The following is a 15,086-nucleotide window of genomic DNA, read 5'->3' as shown; positions in this document are numbered from 1 at the left end:
TCGAGAAATTGATGAGGAGTAGACGTTTTGCTGGAATAGTAATGGAATGATGTCTGAAGGAGATTCCCAGCTGCAGTTGCGTTCGACTTTATATAGCATTCTTCGAGCATGCAAGACACATAGTATCACCGGGACTTTGGTCACCGAATCTCAAGTTCGATGGGGTAAAGGGAGCGGTGTTCGCTGTCGGACTCCCGTACCTGAGCCCGAGACCTGTCTTCCAATGCACTCCGAAACTGCTAGATTTGTGGCTTCTGGTGGGGTGTGAGTCGCAAGCACGTCGGAGGACTGGACGACTGGACACTCCCTTGTCTCTCCCCCAACACTGCAGCAGGAAATGCCGACCATGTTCCAGCAGAGCTTCAGCGTAATATGGCAAAAGCCTTGGCGGGAACGGTCGACGTGGGATAACCTAATATCCGATATTGCTGTTGTCATTTCAGGGGATGAGTCAATCGAAGCGAAGAGGACGGATCCACAGCCAGGAAGTGAACAGTTGAAGCAGATATCTGGTTCCGCAGAGGGCAAGACCGAAGTCCGAAGTCCGAAGTCCGGAATCTGCTGGAGAAATAAAATGGCCCATCCAGTGGGTCCAGCCAGAGAACCAGAATTGCCCGGGGGAATGTTTGTGCCTGACATCCAATTTGCCTTCTTCCAAGAACCCGAAAAGACAAAGAGAGACGAACAGACTGGAGCTACAGCAGAAAGCGGTTTCTATGATATTCCATACCCTGAAAGGCACATCTATACGGGAAACATAACTTCTTCTGACCCTCTCTGCACCCAACTACACCTGGAGCCGCAGACCTGCAAAGACTGAAATCACAGGCAAGAAATCCGCCATGCAGAACGCACTCACACCACCAGCTTCTCGATCCCCCGAGCTGCAACAACTGAGCTGCACGAGTTGCCGCCACAGGAAGGTCAGGTGCAACAGGAGAGACCCATGCCTCAACTGCGTCAAAACAGGCATAACTTGTGTTTTCCCGGAACCAGCAAGAAACCTACGCAAGATTCGCGAGTCACCAAGAACCGATCTTGGCTACCGACTAAGACGACTAGAAGATCTAGTTCGTGACCTTCGGAATCCCATGTACTCAGACGCGGACGCCGTGCGGTCTACCGCGGCTCGCAGTGGTCAAACAACAACGATTGAAAAATGCCCATACCTCGATACAGATCCACGGGTGGTACCACGGAAACAGGGCACCCCAGAGGAGTTTGGACGGCTAGTGGTTGACCATGGATGCGGTCGCTATATAAGTAATCGGCTATGGGCGAGCCTCAGTGACCAGGTATGCTTCTCAACCTCGTCTTGGCCTTTCTTGTTGTTAATGGCATCAGATCGACGAGCTGCATGAGCTACTGGAGCCGTCGTATCGCAGTGTTGGTGAATATCTGTCCCCAGACAGTAGCCCACCAAGTAACTACCACCAGAACGACTGCTTCCTCTTCGGGTTCAACTCTGTTGCGCACTCGCTAGCGAATTATCATCCGTCCGCGAGACAGATATCTGTTTTGTGGCATAAATATGAACAGAATGTGGCCCCTCTTGTAATGGTCCTACACCCGGAGACCGTCAACTTGGCTTTTCAATGCTATCAAGTTTGTCCGGATGTCTTGGATGAAGTTTCTGAGTGTCTGCTTTTTGCGGTGTACTTCTCAGCTGCGGTCAGCATGAGTGCAGACGAATGTCTCGTGGAATTTGAGGATAGCAGAGAAGCAGTAACCAGCCACTTCAGATTTGCTCTAGAACAGGGGCTTGCGAAGGCAGGTCTGACGACTTCCAAGAACCTAAATCTGCTCCAGGCTGCTGTTCTTTACCTAAAGGGGCTACGTGGGCTAGGAGAGACAAGGTTTGCCTGGACAATGACTCCTCTTGTTATCCGTCTTGCCACTGGCCTGGGTTTACATCGGGACGGCTCAGCCTTTGGACTTGAGCCATTCGAGGTGGAGATGCGCCGTCGTGTGTGGTGGTGTATTTGTATACTCGATGTTCAAACGGCAGAAGATCAGGGCACGGATCCTATGCTGCATGATGTCTTTTACGACACTCGGCTTCCGTTGAATATCAACGACGAAGATGTCGGCCCCTTCCGCAAAGACCTACCGCAAGAGCGATTTGGCTATACGGAGTTAACTTACTTTCTCTTGCAATGCGAGGTGGCGTTGGCTACACGCCGACTGACTTATCATCTTGCCGGGAGTCCCTGCCCTGCGCTTCAATCAATTGAAGAGCGTGAATCTCTTGTTGAAAATCTGGACAGACGGCTAAATGAGCGATACATCTGCCACCTTAATGCCAATTCGGCCCTTCAGTGGGTCTGCATCAAGTTTGTCCGCATTTCCGTTGCTAAGCTGACCTTAATTATACACCAGCCGCTGGACAAGGGACAGAAGATCGCCTCGTTCCCTTCTGATGTACGAGACAAGATCATTTGCCATGCAATCGAGATGATTGAACTTAGCCATACTATGCAGATGGATGCTAGGCTCTCAAGGTGGAAGTGGGAATTCCAAACCCAAATACCTTGGCACGCATTTGCCTTTGTCTTGTCTGAGATGTGCTACGGCAGGGAAAACTCAACAATAGAGCGTGCATGGCCCTCTATAAGTCTGATATTCAAAGAGTGGCAAAAGGACGCGACGAGTCAGAGCAGAACCATCTGGCGACCTTTATCAAAACTCATGGTACGAGCAGCATACTGCCAGAGTAGACAAGACGGCGAAGGTTTAACACGGAGATTTCCGCGTCCACCCGATTCCCAATCGCACAATACGAACTCTTGGGATCTTGCCGGGGATATGTTCCCTTCTCTCGATCCGATATTGCAAGGATCGTACGCCTCCGTTATGTGTTCGCCCTTCCCGAACGCCGATCCGCACCCGACGAACTCGAGAGATGGAGAGACGCTCGGCGACTGTGGTGTCTCGTGTGGCTTTGATTCGGACATGGCCGGCCGGCAGGTCTTGCCGCGACAATTAAACGATGTACCTCGTTTTCTGTCAACGGCACGGTCCGTGTCTCGGTCGAATGCTGGGCAACACTGGCATTCTCCTCCGGCAACAGGATAGTCTGAAAAACCGAGATATCCTGACAAAGTGCCCACTCTTCTGAAAGAGCAAAGTCTCTGCCCCTGATAAGGAATAGTTGTGCAATTCTCGTCCATCTAGGTTGTATACTGGATGGTCTCGTTCTCAATAAAGGAAGAGCAATACCGCAGCGGGAGGGCGAGCTGAGCTTTCGCAGTATCCAAGTGTTTCAACTTTGCAGTACAACAAAAATGGAAAACGCGACCGAATCTGTGGTTACCTGGTAAGAAAGCTCCTTCCATGTTCCAGCCATGGAGCGCTCCTTCCTGTTTAGTAGGCACACTCAGTCTCCTGCCGTCATGAAGAATCTCTCCCCTCAACCATCTCCCATCTCCTCAACCATCTCCCATCTCTTCAACCGTCTCCCATCTCTTCAACCGTCTCCCATCGGGCACGCTATTCGATATATTATACCCTCACAATTTGAGACACCAGCCTGATTCAAAGGCCCTCAGCGACCAGGGTCCCCTGTTCAAACCCTCGTCCCTACCCGCCGCCAGCGGCAATGTAAGTAATGGACGCCTTGTATGATGCCTTAATTGAATGGGCTCCTAATATTGCACATAGCAAGCGATTCTTTAACTCAGTCACGAACATTCTCCCAACCGCACCCCCAACTCCGAGGAGACTGTCCCCCCATCCTCCATGGCTATCAGCGACGTCTCTTCTCCCCTTCCCCCCTGCTCGTCGGCGAACGAAGTTGTATGTGACACGAGTGCAAACATACGAGTGGATAATACTTACCAGATACCTAGCCTTGTCCCCCGGCAGCAGCCCAACTAACACCAACGAGGTAAGTCTTATATGGCGTGAATCTGACCCAGTGGTGTTCAAAATGCTAATCTTATAATCAGCCCGCCGAGGTCGCCCCCGATCCCCCCGCTCCCGCCACTCCCGCCGACCCTGCTGCGGTTGTGGAATTCCTGGCCGCCCTGGCCGCCCCTCGACGGCTCTCACAAAGCCATTTCAATCTTTTCTCAAGCATATTGCGGACACGAAGCCACCCCTGTTGCCCGGGCGCCTATGCCGCTCCCGCCAGTGCCGCCGACGTGGCCGCCGTGGTGGCCTTCCTTTTGGCCCTTGCGGCCCTTGCCCCCGCTGCCCAGACCGGGGAAAATGTATGCTTTGAACCAGGACTGCTACAGTACACATATACTAATTATCTGTCCAGCTAGAGCCAGCCGCTGCTGCCTCCTCCCCGCCTTCAAAGAAGGCTAAGAAAGAATGTAAGTACCTGCAATATATCTATACTATATTGATTAAGTTCAAGTGCTAATAAATACTAGCGCGGGGTAAATGCCCCAGGCCTGGCTGCGGTGGCCTCTCACACGAGGGGAAGTGCATCCCATATTGTATGGAAGGCCAGAAAAGAACGTAAGTACCTGTGATATATCCATGCTGCATTGATGAGGTTCAGGTACTAATAAATAATAGCACGGGGCAAATGCCCGAAGGAGGGCTGTGGTGGGCTCTCCCACGAGGGGGAGTGTATCCCCTACTGTAGGGGTTGTAGGCGCCGGCACAAGGGGCCATGCCCTGGCCGAAAGGGTGGTGAACGTGGTGGGCGTGGTCGTGGTGGAATTGCTATTTACAATTACCGGTCATGGTCGAAAGGTTGGTTTTGATTCTCCTCCTGGTGCCCATATACTGACATGCCTTCCTCATAGCGCCGTTCGCTATATGAAGAATGGAAATCGTCGGGCATAGGACAATCCTATTTTCAAGGAGAGCTGGGAGCAGTTTGAAGAACCATGGCCCATAGATGTACAGCATACATCCCCTGTATAAATAAACCGAGTAGTCTCATTGTATGGATCCCCATAACATCGCTAGGTACAAGCTCGTACCACTCCAGGTGCAACAACCCCGAACTCCGAACTCCGAATTCCAGCGTCTTCCACATTGCCCAAGTGGCCCAATTAGATCCCACTTTCTTTTCATTACATGTAGTCATACTCTGCTAGGGGATATAGCCCGGGACGTATAAAACCCCGCCAAAGTCCACCAGGCAGCTGCGTTCCCCCTCTTTTTGGTTCATCGATCAAAATAGACTGTGGTCCCAGAATCACAACTCCAGATACAATGCTCCCAGTCCCAAACTCAACAGCATCATACTGGCGCAGCGATCGACACTGGCTGGATGAACACCACTCAACGGCACACCTGCCAACCGAAACAGACATTGTCATCATCGGCACCGGTATCGCTGGCGTCTCTACAGCTTATCATCTCGTTAATAGTATCAAGAAGAACGGTGAAGCACGGCAACCATCCATCCTCCTCCTCGAAGCACGGCAGGTCTGCTCCGGAGCGACAGGCCGCAACGGCGGACATATCAAGAAGTTACCTTCCACGATAGGAGGGCTTATCCAGGCTCATGGGAGATCCAACGCCGGGGATATTGCAGAGTTCGTGCGAGCGAATATCTACGCCGTCAAGCGAGTGATTGAAAAGGAGAACATCGACGCCGAAGCAGAATTGAGACGCAGTTTCGATGTGCCGTTAACGGAAGACGATGCCAGAGTCATAACGAGGGAGTTTGAGGAGCTGTTGGAGGATGGGTTCCCTCTTATGCAGGATGTTGGATATGTCGGGGAGAAGTTTGCAGAGCGTGTATGCTTTCCCCGGATTCGGCTGTGGAAAGGCGTATAACTAACAGCAGTTATGATATACCAGATTACTTCTATCGACGGGGCAAAGGCAGCCCTCAGCACGCCCGCTCTATCACTCTGGCCATATAAATTCGTGACCCAACTTCTGGAGCGCGTCTTGAGTACAGGGAATGCGAACCTCCAAACAAACACACCCGTCACTGCCATCGAAACGACTCACAACGGCGGATATACCGTGAAGACCAACCGCGGAGACGTCAAAACGCCTACATTAGTCTTAGCGACAAACGGATATACCGCTGGTCTATTGCCGCAGTATAAAAATGTCATTACACCTATTAAAGGGACCGCCTCGCATATCACAGTCCCACCAGATACAGCACGTCCACCGCCGTATCTATCGAATACGTACAATATACGCTATGCACCCAATCGGGTTGATTATCTGAATCCCAGACCGGATGGAGGTATTGTCGTAGGTGGCGGGAAATGGACGTACGAGGGACAGAGGGAGCTTTGGTATGATGTCTACGATGATTCTACGCTGATTGAACCGGCGAGACACTATTTCGATGGGCTCATGCAGCGCCATTTCCGGGGGTGGGAGGGTAGTGGTGCTACGACGGAGAGTGTTTGGACGGGGAGTAAGGAACATCTTCTTTATTGATTTATGATAGTCTGAGAGACGTGCTAATAAATCACAGTAATGGGGGTTACGACAGACAGCCTACCCCATATTGGCAAGGTCCCTGGCACGTCCGGTCAGTATGTTCTTGCTGGGTACAATGGGGGAGGTATGACCATGGCGTTCCTGGCGGCACTTGGGGTTGCACGGATGATCACAGAGGGAATCTCATTTGAGGAAACTGGTGTCCCTGAATGTATGAGGACGACCCAGGAGAGATTGGATGGGTAATCAAAAATCGATAACATTGGCACAATATCAACGTCTGGATCCGCATGGCAGTATTGACCATGGCCGAATTTTCCAGTGCCCTATGTAAGGTGTCTGATCGTCAATGTAGCAGCTCCAACAAATATCAAACGTCTTCAAGGCCATCTCCCTTGTTGAAGCTTTCTATGCTGCTCGACCGAGTCCAGATACCACAAAGCCGTACATCCCACATCCTCCTACTCCCCCCGAACAAGAAATCCATCCGTGCGCTTCGAGAAGCGGCTGTACGTATCCCCAAAAGTCTCATCCTCGCCAACACACATCCTATAGGTAGTCCTAGCGTAGTCCTCTGCCTGATCTGCCAGTTCAGGAGCTACATCGCAGTACGCCCTGCAGAGAATCATCCAACACCCAACAAGACCGTCCATCATAAGACCCCATTTCACAACGCACAGCCGCACACCAGATCTACGCGGAAGTCTCCCGCCTTCCAGTACGTAGCCCAGTGACTCCAAAGTCTTCAGTGCAAAATCAACAGCTTTCTCTGAGACACCTCGGGAGGCGTGGAAAGCCGCTAGACTCGAAAACGCCTTCCAAATACCAGCACGGGGAACTTCGATTGCTAGCCTGCGATACGTTTCCTCGAGTTTAGAAACGACGTCTTCAATCCGAGCAATAACCAAGTTTGGCTTGCGGGATTTTCCTAGGGACTGGAAGGCATTCGCCAAGTCCGCGGTGAGTCTCCTTCGCTTCATCAGATCGCTCTCCTCGGTTTCAATGGAATCCTGGCAGATCTCGCAGCTGCACCTGAAGCCCCAATGCTTTAGATTCAGTTGTTTCGCCTTAGAGGTATTATCGAGGGGCGCCTTGTACCAGAAAACCAGTTCGGTATCCTTGGGCAGATCTCGTGTAGCGCGCACGATCATCATATCGCCGATGAAAGAGCGGCGAGCGTTGCTGTTGCAGGAATGGTTTATATATGATGCCAGAGGCCAGACACCGCAGGAGTGGAAGGTCTCGGTCTTGGTGGGCTCTAGCTGCGATTCGGCTTCTTTCATGGTGCGAATGTGAGATTCACGGGACGATAAGCCGCAGCCGAAGCAGTTGAGCGACATTATACGCTCGATGAGGAAGCTGAGCATGTTAGCTGTTCCGTTGGGACGCAATATATCTGGTGTTTAGAACTCACGTGTCGACAACGGGCGTACCGTCCACTTCTGCGGTATCGACAGGGCTGTATGAGCCGTGGTAAAGATCAATGAATGTTGATCGAAGTGTCGGGACCTTGTAAAGCTTCTGGGCGATCAGGGTGATAAGTTCTGCCTGGGTACCCTTTGTGATCGTGTCCGTTTCCGTGTTCATGAGTATCGAAAGATTGCTCGGAGTGTCGGTACCTTCGTTATCAAAGGCATACGCGAACGCTTTCTCACAAAGCAATAGGTCACCGGCTCGGACGGCTTCTGTCGTGAATAATCCTCGTCCGCGAGACTCAGTTGGCCTGACAGAGACAGGGCCGATATATGTTGCGCGATCCAGGAGCGGCGGGCAACGCTTCCTTGCCTCTCGGTGCAGGTACTTGAATGGGTATTTTCCAGTTTGCTGTTCTGCGAGTCGGGAAGTGGCGCGATCGAACTCGGCTCTTGCGGCAGTGTTGTTAGGGTATGCTTTGCAGAGCACTTGGTGGACTTTGCACGATTCTTCAAATCTGGCGAGATGATAAAGAGCCTGGGACTTGCGGAAGAGGGCTTTTTCAGAGCATTCATCGGCCAATAGGACGACTTCGACGTCATGAAGGGCGGCGTCAAATTGGTGAGTCTTGAGATAAGTCAGGGCGCGATTGAGCCGGATTGTGACGGCTTCGTCGGCAGTCGGGGAGGAACTCAGAGCCCTGGAATAGCTACACTACAATCAGCCGTACTCTCCCACATCCTTTTCGGTAAATACTTACTGATCGATAGCGAGATGGTGCTCATTCTTGTTGAAACAGTTGTTGCCTCTGATTTTGTAATAATTGGCTGATGCATCCATTGCTCGCTGACCTCCCCATGCCAACGGTATCAAAGAATCATGGTCTGGCAGGAATCTGATATCGGAGAGATGGTCAGCTCGCATTCCGTAGTTCCCATCAGCCATGACCTTCAAGTAAGGCTCCTTCACGAGTATCACTGTTCCTTCCACGAGACGGCCATCGGTCGAGAGCTCTTTCTCCTGGTTGTACAACTGTAACATGACAACATCTCCTCTTTCATCTTCCACCACGGTCATCACCGCAGTCATTCTGTCCATCGGTGTGACTGCTCTTAGCAGAATGTAGAATCCACGATGATATGTTTCGAGGGTGAGATCTCTGATTAGTATCCTTTTCAGGGTACTCAATGCAGCGACAGATGGTGGGTAGGCTGGAGGCACAAACGAGGAGTGAATATCACGCGTGTTAGTAGGTCTATTACTGGCCAGCATTCGGCTAAACATGAACTCCATTATGATATCGTCGCGAGACCTGGTCGGCTTCGGCGTCTGACCCTTGCGAGATTGGGCATTTTGGAGAGAATGTTTCTGTTTCTGTAGGACTGCCCGGTATTCCTCCATCTGAGAGACGTCGTGTATATCCATTTTGCGAGGTGAACCGGTAAAGGACTGGCGTACTTGCTGAATGGCCAACTTTCTGACAATGCAGTGGTTGTCTGCTGATGATATGAAGATGAGAAGTCCCTCTGGCTTGGACAGAAAGGATGTCTGTGTTGTCAAAGCGGGGGGGTATGCAGTACTTTCTGGCATGAACCATGCAACCGCATTGTATTGGTAGACATCCCTGCACCGCTTCACCTATGAGGCGGAAGGGCTGCGTCCAGCTGCCACGCAAGTTCAAAATGTCGATGATATCCACACCCAAAGGAATAACTGGTGTCTCCTGTGGTACCTTGGTTCTCGTGTCGAATAGTCAACGTACAGCGCCATTGGCTTCAGCAAATATTCTTGATTGCGAACATGGTCTGAACGGCTGCCAAAGGCATAACAAATATGCCCACAAAGGTCGAAATCGTCACTCATTTTCGGCTTGCTCCAGGAAATGCTAACAGGTGTAGTCAAGAAGGGCGGTACCACCCAACGCATCGGAGGCGTTCAAATGAAACGAAAAGGGAATCGACTCGACCGTTACGTTACAACAGGGAATCCCCTCGTTATCCCGTTTGCTGCGTTTACATTAAAAAATAAGTCATTGATCTGCTCTCGTATTCTAATACAGCGTATAACATAGTGGGGATTCCAAGCAGGCGACGGTCGCCACTAGAGCTATACCACTACATATAGTGATTAGGACAGCTCCCTAGAGCGATCTTCTTGTCCAGCTTCTTCCTTCTTGCCCCTAGACGTAATATCAACAGGAGAGCCATCAAGCCCAGTATTCGTAACGGCATTCTGCTGTCTCCCCAAATAGTAATCTACAACTAAGTCAGCACATTATCTTCACCCGTGTATAAAGAAGGAACGTACTCGGCATGCACAAAGAACAAACCAACGACAAACTCGTAACAGTCACCGCAACAAGAAGAATAATCCCATTCGTGCGCGTATACGCCCGGATTGCCCCGTCCCTAATCGGATCCCCGGGTGCATACTCGGTACGCAGCGTTTTGATCGACCCGTAAATAGCTCTGAGCACAATTTCCGACGTTCCGGGCGGTGTTTCCGCCCGCATGTAATTCAGCATCTTATCTGTCCAGATTGCTGATGCGACGGCGTACCCGGCGGATGTGCCGAGATATGTCCACAGGAAATAAGCAGCGAGGATTGAGGCCATGTCCTGGTGCGGCACGGATGCCATTGCGCCTACGCGGGAGCCTAGGGCTGTGAAGGCACTGACACCGAGCAGGATTTGTGAAATGGCAAGCGTTGCGGTGTTTTGTGTGCTCCGGGTGTGGCTGTCGAAGCAGATGGCGTAGCCCACGATTTTGAGTATTGCACCGACAATCATCATTGTTTTGTAACGGTGGAATTTGGCCATCATCAGGCCATTGATGATACTGAAGACGGTGAGGGAGAGGTTCTGCACCCCTGTGAAAACTGTCCAGGTGTAATTCGGCCAGTCTTTGATAACGTATATATACGACGAGAAGTAATTGTTCCAGACAGCCGTGGTCATTTGGTCGAAGAGATTGGCGCCCAGCGCAGCCAGGAAGACTTTATTCTGGATGATGTTTCGTGCCATTATGGGCTTTGGTGCAATCCATAGCTCGTAGCCGATGAAGAGGGCGAGGATGACGAACCCTGTCACTTCCATGGCTATCATGCTTGCATTCGTCCAGCCTCCGTGTGCGGACTGTGCCAGCGACAGTGGGAGCAGGATAAGTGCGAACGCGAATCCCAGTAATATCACACCAGGGACGTCAACTGCGACAAGGCCCTGCCAGATAGTATACAGCATGCCATCCTTTTTTGACCCGTGTCCAATATCAGATCCCAACCGCTTGGCCCGATACTGCACACCATACAACGCCCAAATGGCCGGTATAAGAAGCACCGGCATCATAATCGCAAACATGCCCAACCCCCAGCGCCACTTATCCGGAACAAACCCATCAGAGATAAACCCCGTAATGAATGTCGTGACCAGATACGGCGCGATAGTCATCCCTGTCCAGAAACCACGCCACTGCAGGGTCGTCAAGTCACCAACAACAATCTGGCAAAGGAGATTAATCCCTGCCTTGCCAACAGCCGTGAAGGCGACGCCGATGATATACGCCGTGAAATGCGTGCCGCTGGCTGCGATGACGTACCCGACCATGTAGAATAAGAGCGCGATCACGTATGTTGTCGGTCTAGAGGTGAGATCGGCCAGTTTACCGATGACGGGTTTGGAGACGCCGCTGATGATGGATGTTGCGGTGTTTATTGCCCCGATCTGTGCGTGCATGTTGAATGACGAGGCGGCGATTATGTCGAACTGCGGCGTGATTCCCCCGTCTAGTGCGTAGGCGAATAGTGTCAGGCCTAGCGATATGACGATAATGGTGAGGAGGAGTAGTCCGGCATGTCCTGAGTGGTACAGCACCTTGTTGAGGGCTTCCACCGTGGTACTGTTAGGGCATTCTATGGGTTCGTTTCGTCTTTCCAGATCTGGTTCACTGGTTTCGCAGGGGCTGGTGTTGGTTGCACGTATGTCGACATTTCCGACCTCGTTGAACTTTTGAGATATTATTGGTTCATTGTTGGTTTTCATCTTGTTGGTTTTCGGAGTTGGACATGGGCAGGCAAGCAGGGTTGTCTTACAAGCTTATATTCTATATAGTCCCCGACCATCACAGTTTTTGACTCATAACAGAAGCCTTGACGTAAAAATCTGCTCAACTGCAGTAACTAATATTATGTTGCAGTTGGCCGAGTTTGTAGTCATTTTTTGCATCAACTCGGCGGAGCTCAACGTTCGCCGAATACACTCGGCGAAGATTCGTCGCCTAACACGACTCTCTTATGAAATGAAATATGATGGATTTTAGATATTTTCATTTCCTTTGCGGTTGAAACTTGTCGGTTCTATCCAAAGGCCGAGGCATATTGATATACCATCTTTGAAGCTTTTTCTTCGTCGAACGGGGTATTATATATAGTCGTCGTATCGTCTTGCATTTCAACCAAGTTTGATGATTCGGTGTTTTTAACTTCTTGTTCTACCAAAAGAAAGACTTCTACCTACAACCATTAACAATGTACGACTGAAGATCCTATTGTTGGGGGTGTGGCAGCTTGCACAGGACAGCGAAAGCGTTCCATCCCTGCTTGCATCCACTCCACACGGCGCATGATAAACACTCTTCCCGTTGGATCAGCGGCTCCCAACAATTAGCGGTCACCAGGAGTCGGGAAATAGGACTATCCTCGATTAACGAGACTTTGCTATTACCGATTGTGATTGTCTGCATCGGCGTATGCCCAATGGCCTTATTAAGATCACCGGTCGCTACCTTCGAGTCCTCGCAGCCATCATCACGGCAGTTGATGAGACCGAGCCCGCGAGGTATTGTGTGCACGACTCTCCAAGGCCCAACCACATCCTGGCGCCTGCCACTTTGCAAGATTTCAAAAGCGACCTCTAGTGCTGGCCGGCGGTCCTGCGTGACACTGTCAGTCACATTTAGCATTACGTTGCCTCCCGCGCACCGATCCAGGCTGCGGAACACCTTGGAGGGAACGCAGTCGGCAGGCCGTTTTTGCAGGACGCCCCTATTGTATAGGTCCGTTGCCTTCTCATTCACTCGGCCGTATAAGCGTCCTTCGAATTGGATGTGACCAGGAACTACAGTAACCCAACACAAGGCCACTGGATCCTCTGCAAGTGGGTTCTTAAGAATACCAAGGTAGAAGCACAAACCGTCCCGGGAGATAGCGGATATCCCTGGCTCCTCTGGCTCGTCCGCGAAAGGGGTCCCTAAAAAGACGTACTCGGCGAATCTGAGTGGCGAGGCATCGGTCCATATCAGATCTCGAATTCCGTGCTCCACGATAACATCAACAAGTGCGGACCCTTTAGACTTCGGGGAGCCCCTTGCCCGCTCCACCCGAATCTGCTGCAGCCTGTAAATATATTCCAGGCCTTTCCTGCTGGGATGCAGACCGTCTACCAAGTTGATACCCGAGAGGCCGCGAATAAGTCTAATAATCGCAGCGGTAAGAGCCACTAAACAGCGCTGGGGGCTGTGGTGTCCTTGGCCCATAGTGCTCTCCTGACTGCGACCATGAATTCGACAGCAAGACTTACAGGAGCACTCGAGTGACAAGTCGCTGAGTGCTTTCTCGAAGGCTGTACAGGCATTTTCATATGTTGCAGCGCTAGCAGCCTCCATCATTTCTCTCTGCAGGTCTGCAACCGCCAGCTCCGGGAACCGGTCTCCTGAGAAATGAACGAAGTCCATCCCATAGCTGGCAGGGAAGTACGTGTTCCTAGCTCGCAGCCAGTTCATTGGAACAGCTGGGTCACCGTTATTCAGCGCGGAGAAGATCCGAGCGGCACTACCGAGAGCTGTCCCGAAAGACTTTTGTCTTGAGGACCGCAAGAAAGTCATATGGTCTCCAAATGTTCGGTACAAGGCATTATCCCAAGGAACACGGCCGCTTACCACATTGTTGTGGCTAGGCTTCAGCTCCGAGTGCGATCTGAAGAGAGTAGTTGCATCAGGGATCTGGATGGTTCGACTACGTTGGACTACTGCAGACCCCCCTGGCTGACGCGAGTGGATAACTGTCAAATGCGGCTCCTCATCGTCCGGAAAGTTCCGATACCAGACGTCGCGGTCTTCCTGGCGTTCATTTGTGTAGAGGATAACCTTCAGATCCAGGAGCCAGGCGCCAATTGCCGCAACCAGTGCCGCATCTGCAACGCCGATGAAGGTGAGGTGTCTCGTGGGGCCTGTACGAAGACCCATCATGGCATGCAACGCATCGGCGATATCAGAGATGTTTGCTACTCCACGCGTTCGTCGAGTATGGTTGGAACCATGTCGCCAGGCGTGCTGTCCGACAAAAAGCCATGTATTGTTCCGCCCAAAGTGGGAAGCTGCTGGCAGTGAAAATCCCAGCGCACTTTTCAACGAGCGATGTCATATGCAGTGAAGATGGCAGCGCAGTCTGTTGGGATTCGGAAACTTGTCTCATGACTTTGCGAGTGAACTCGAGCATTATGCTACCGGCTACATTAACCGAGTATACCTCAGTCAGGCAGGCGCTTAGAGCAGCAAACCTGCATCCTGACTCGGTCCCTGTGAGGATTTGAATTGGGCTTTTGTGTCCGAATCCGAACCAGAGGATATTCTGGAAACTGGCGTGGACGGGGGCGGTGCTCAGCGCAGTATAGAATCGTTGCAACCCGCTTGGGGTACAGCAGATCGTGTTGCCAACCACCACGCAAACCCCATAGGCAAAATGGTCAATCCCGGCATTAGAAATCCGCGCCAATGCGTTTACCGAGAAATTGATCATCCCAGACGTGGCGGCGCCTGCATCGATGGTCACTTGAAATGGGGCGTTGTATTCACCCCGTCCCTCCCCAGTCAGGGGCACCATTTCTTCTGACATTGTTGTAGCGGCTGTGAGGCTTTCCCCACGAGGATAGAGGCCCTGGCCCATAGCTAAGGGAGGGATTATTTCAACTCAAACTGGCGTTCTTTGCTTTTGCGGATTAAGAACGCTTCCCCGCTCGCGGAACAAGGATCAAGCACCGGCTGCCACTCTGCATTGGTTGGATACCCTGGATATAATGTAAGATGACGCTTGAAGTGACACCTGTAGCCAGCGAGATACTGACACATTGAAGGTCAATTGCGAATAGGCAACTACAGCCAACCAGGTGTCGCATACTGGAGGGCAATGGATGCAGTGCAGGGGGCTTTCACTGTGCCATATTCCGCAGCCGTGCATGATCATAGCACCATGCACGAATCAGATCCCTGTTATTGCGAGCCGCCCAAAGGCTGTATTCCAAGTTTGTG

General features: G+C 51.5%; 8 protein-coding genes across 8 annotated transcripts; 4 read left to right on the top strand and 4 right to left on the bottom strand.

Moving 5' to 3' along the window:
• Positions 1-346: 346 nt before the first annotated feature.
• On the top strand, positions 347-820 carry APUU_61079A (uncharacterized protein; the record flags this gene model as incomplete). Its single annotated transcript, XM_041694381.1, has 1 exon — positions 347-820. One exon carries the CDS (start codon positions 347-349, stop codon positions 818-820), a length of 474 nt encoding a protein of 157 aa, XP_041560217.1.
• Positions 821-842: 22 nt separating this feature from the next.
• On the top strand, positions 843-3,075 carry APUU_61078A (uncharacterized protein; the record flags this gene model as incomplete). Its single annotated transcript, XM_041694380.1, has 2 exons — positions 843-1,295; positions 1,345-3,075. The coding sequence occupies 2 exons, from the start codon at positions 843-845 to the stop codon at positions 3,073-3,075; spliced, it is 2,184 nt and encodes a 727-aa protein (XP_041560216.1).
• Positions 3,076-3,607: 532 nt separating this feature from the next.
• On the top strand, positions 3,608-4,597 carry APUU_61077A (uncharacterized protein; the record flags this gene model as incomplete). Its single annotated transcript, XM_041694378.1, has 5 exons — positions 3,608-3,886; positions 3,948-4,211; positions 4,265-4,319; positions 4,380-4,467; positions 4,528-4,597. 5 exons carry the CDS (start codon positions 3,608-3,610, stop codon positions 4,595-4,597), a joined length of 756 nt encoding a protein of 251 aa, XP_041560215.1.
• A 578-nt stretch (positions 4,598-5,175) lies between these two features.
• On the top strand, positions 5,176-6,621 carry APUU_61076A (NAD(P)/FAD-dependent oxidoreductase; the record flags this gene model as incomplete). Its single annotated transcript, XM_041694377.1, has 3 exons — positions 5,176-5,706; positions 5,770-6,349; positions 6,410-6,621. 3 exons carry the CDS (start codon positions 5,176-5,178, stop codon positions 6,619-6,621), a joined length of 1,323 nt encoding a protein of 440 aa, XP_041560214.1.
• Positions 6,622-6,836: 215 nt separating this feature from the next.
• APUU_61075S (TPR domain protein) lies at positions 6,837-9,213 on the bottom strand (the record flags this gene model as incomplete). The annotated part of the gene is made up of 3 exons (XM_041694376.1): positions 6,837-7,734; positions 7,790-8,497; positions 8,549-9,213. The coding sequence occupies 3 exons, from the start codon at positions 9,211-9,213 to the stop codon at positions 6,837-6,839; spliced, it is 2,271 nt and encodes a 756-aa protein (XP_041560213.1).
• Positions 9,214-9,915: 702 nt separating this feature from the next.
• On the bottom strand, positions 9,916-11,824 carry APUU_61074S (uncharacterized protein; the record flags this gene model as incomplete). Its single annotated transcript, XM_041694375.1, has 2 exons — positions 9,916-10,043; positions 10,096-11,824. 2 exons carry the CDS (start codon positions 11,822-11,824, stop codon positions 9,916-9,918), a joined length of 1,857 nt encoding a protein of 618 aa, XP_041560212.1.
• Positions 11,825-12,326: 502 nt separating this feature from the next.
• On the bottom strand, positions 12,327-14,027 carry APUU_61073S (uncharacterized protein; the record flags this gene model as incomplete). The annotated part of the gene is made up of 1 exon (XM_041694374.1): positions 12,327-14,027. One exon carries the CDS (start codon positions 14,025-14,027, stop codon positions 12,327-12,329), a length of 1,701 nt encoding a protein of 566 aa, XP_041560211.1.
• Positions 14,028-14,049: 22 nt separating this feature from the next.
• Positions 14,050-14,673, bottom strand: APUU_61072S (uncharacterized protein; the record flags this gene model as incomplete). The annotated part of the gene is made up of 1 exon (XM_041694373.1): positions 14,050-14,673. The coding sequence occupies one exon, from the start codon at positions 14,671-14,673 to the stop codon at positions 14,050-14,052; it is 624 nt and encodes a 207-aa protein (XP_041560210.1).
• Between the last annotated feature and the right edge of the window lie 413 nt (positions 14,674-15,086).

The sequence above is a fragment of the Aspergillus puulaauensis genome, chromosome 6, assembly GCF_016861865.1.
Source record: "Aspergillus puulaauensis MK2 DNA, chromosome 6, nearly complete sequence".
Lineage (NCBI taxonomy): Eukaryota > Fungi > Ascomycota > Eurotiomycetes > Eurotiales > Aspergillaceae > Aspergillus > Aspergillus puulaauensis.
This window is presented reverse-complemented; position numbering and strand designations above follow the sequence as displayed.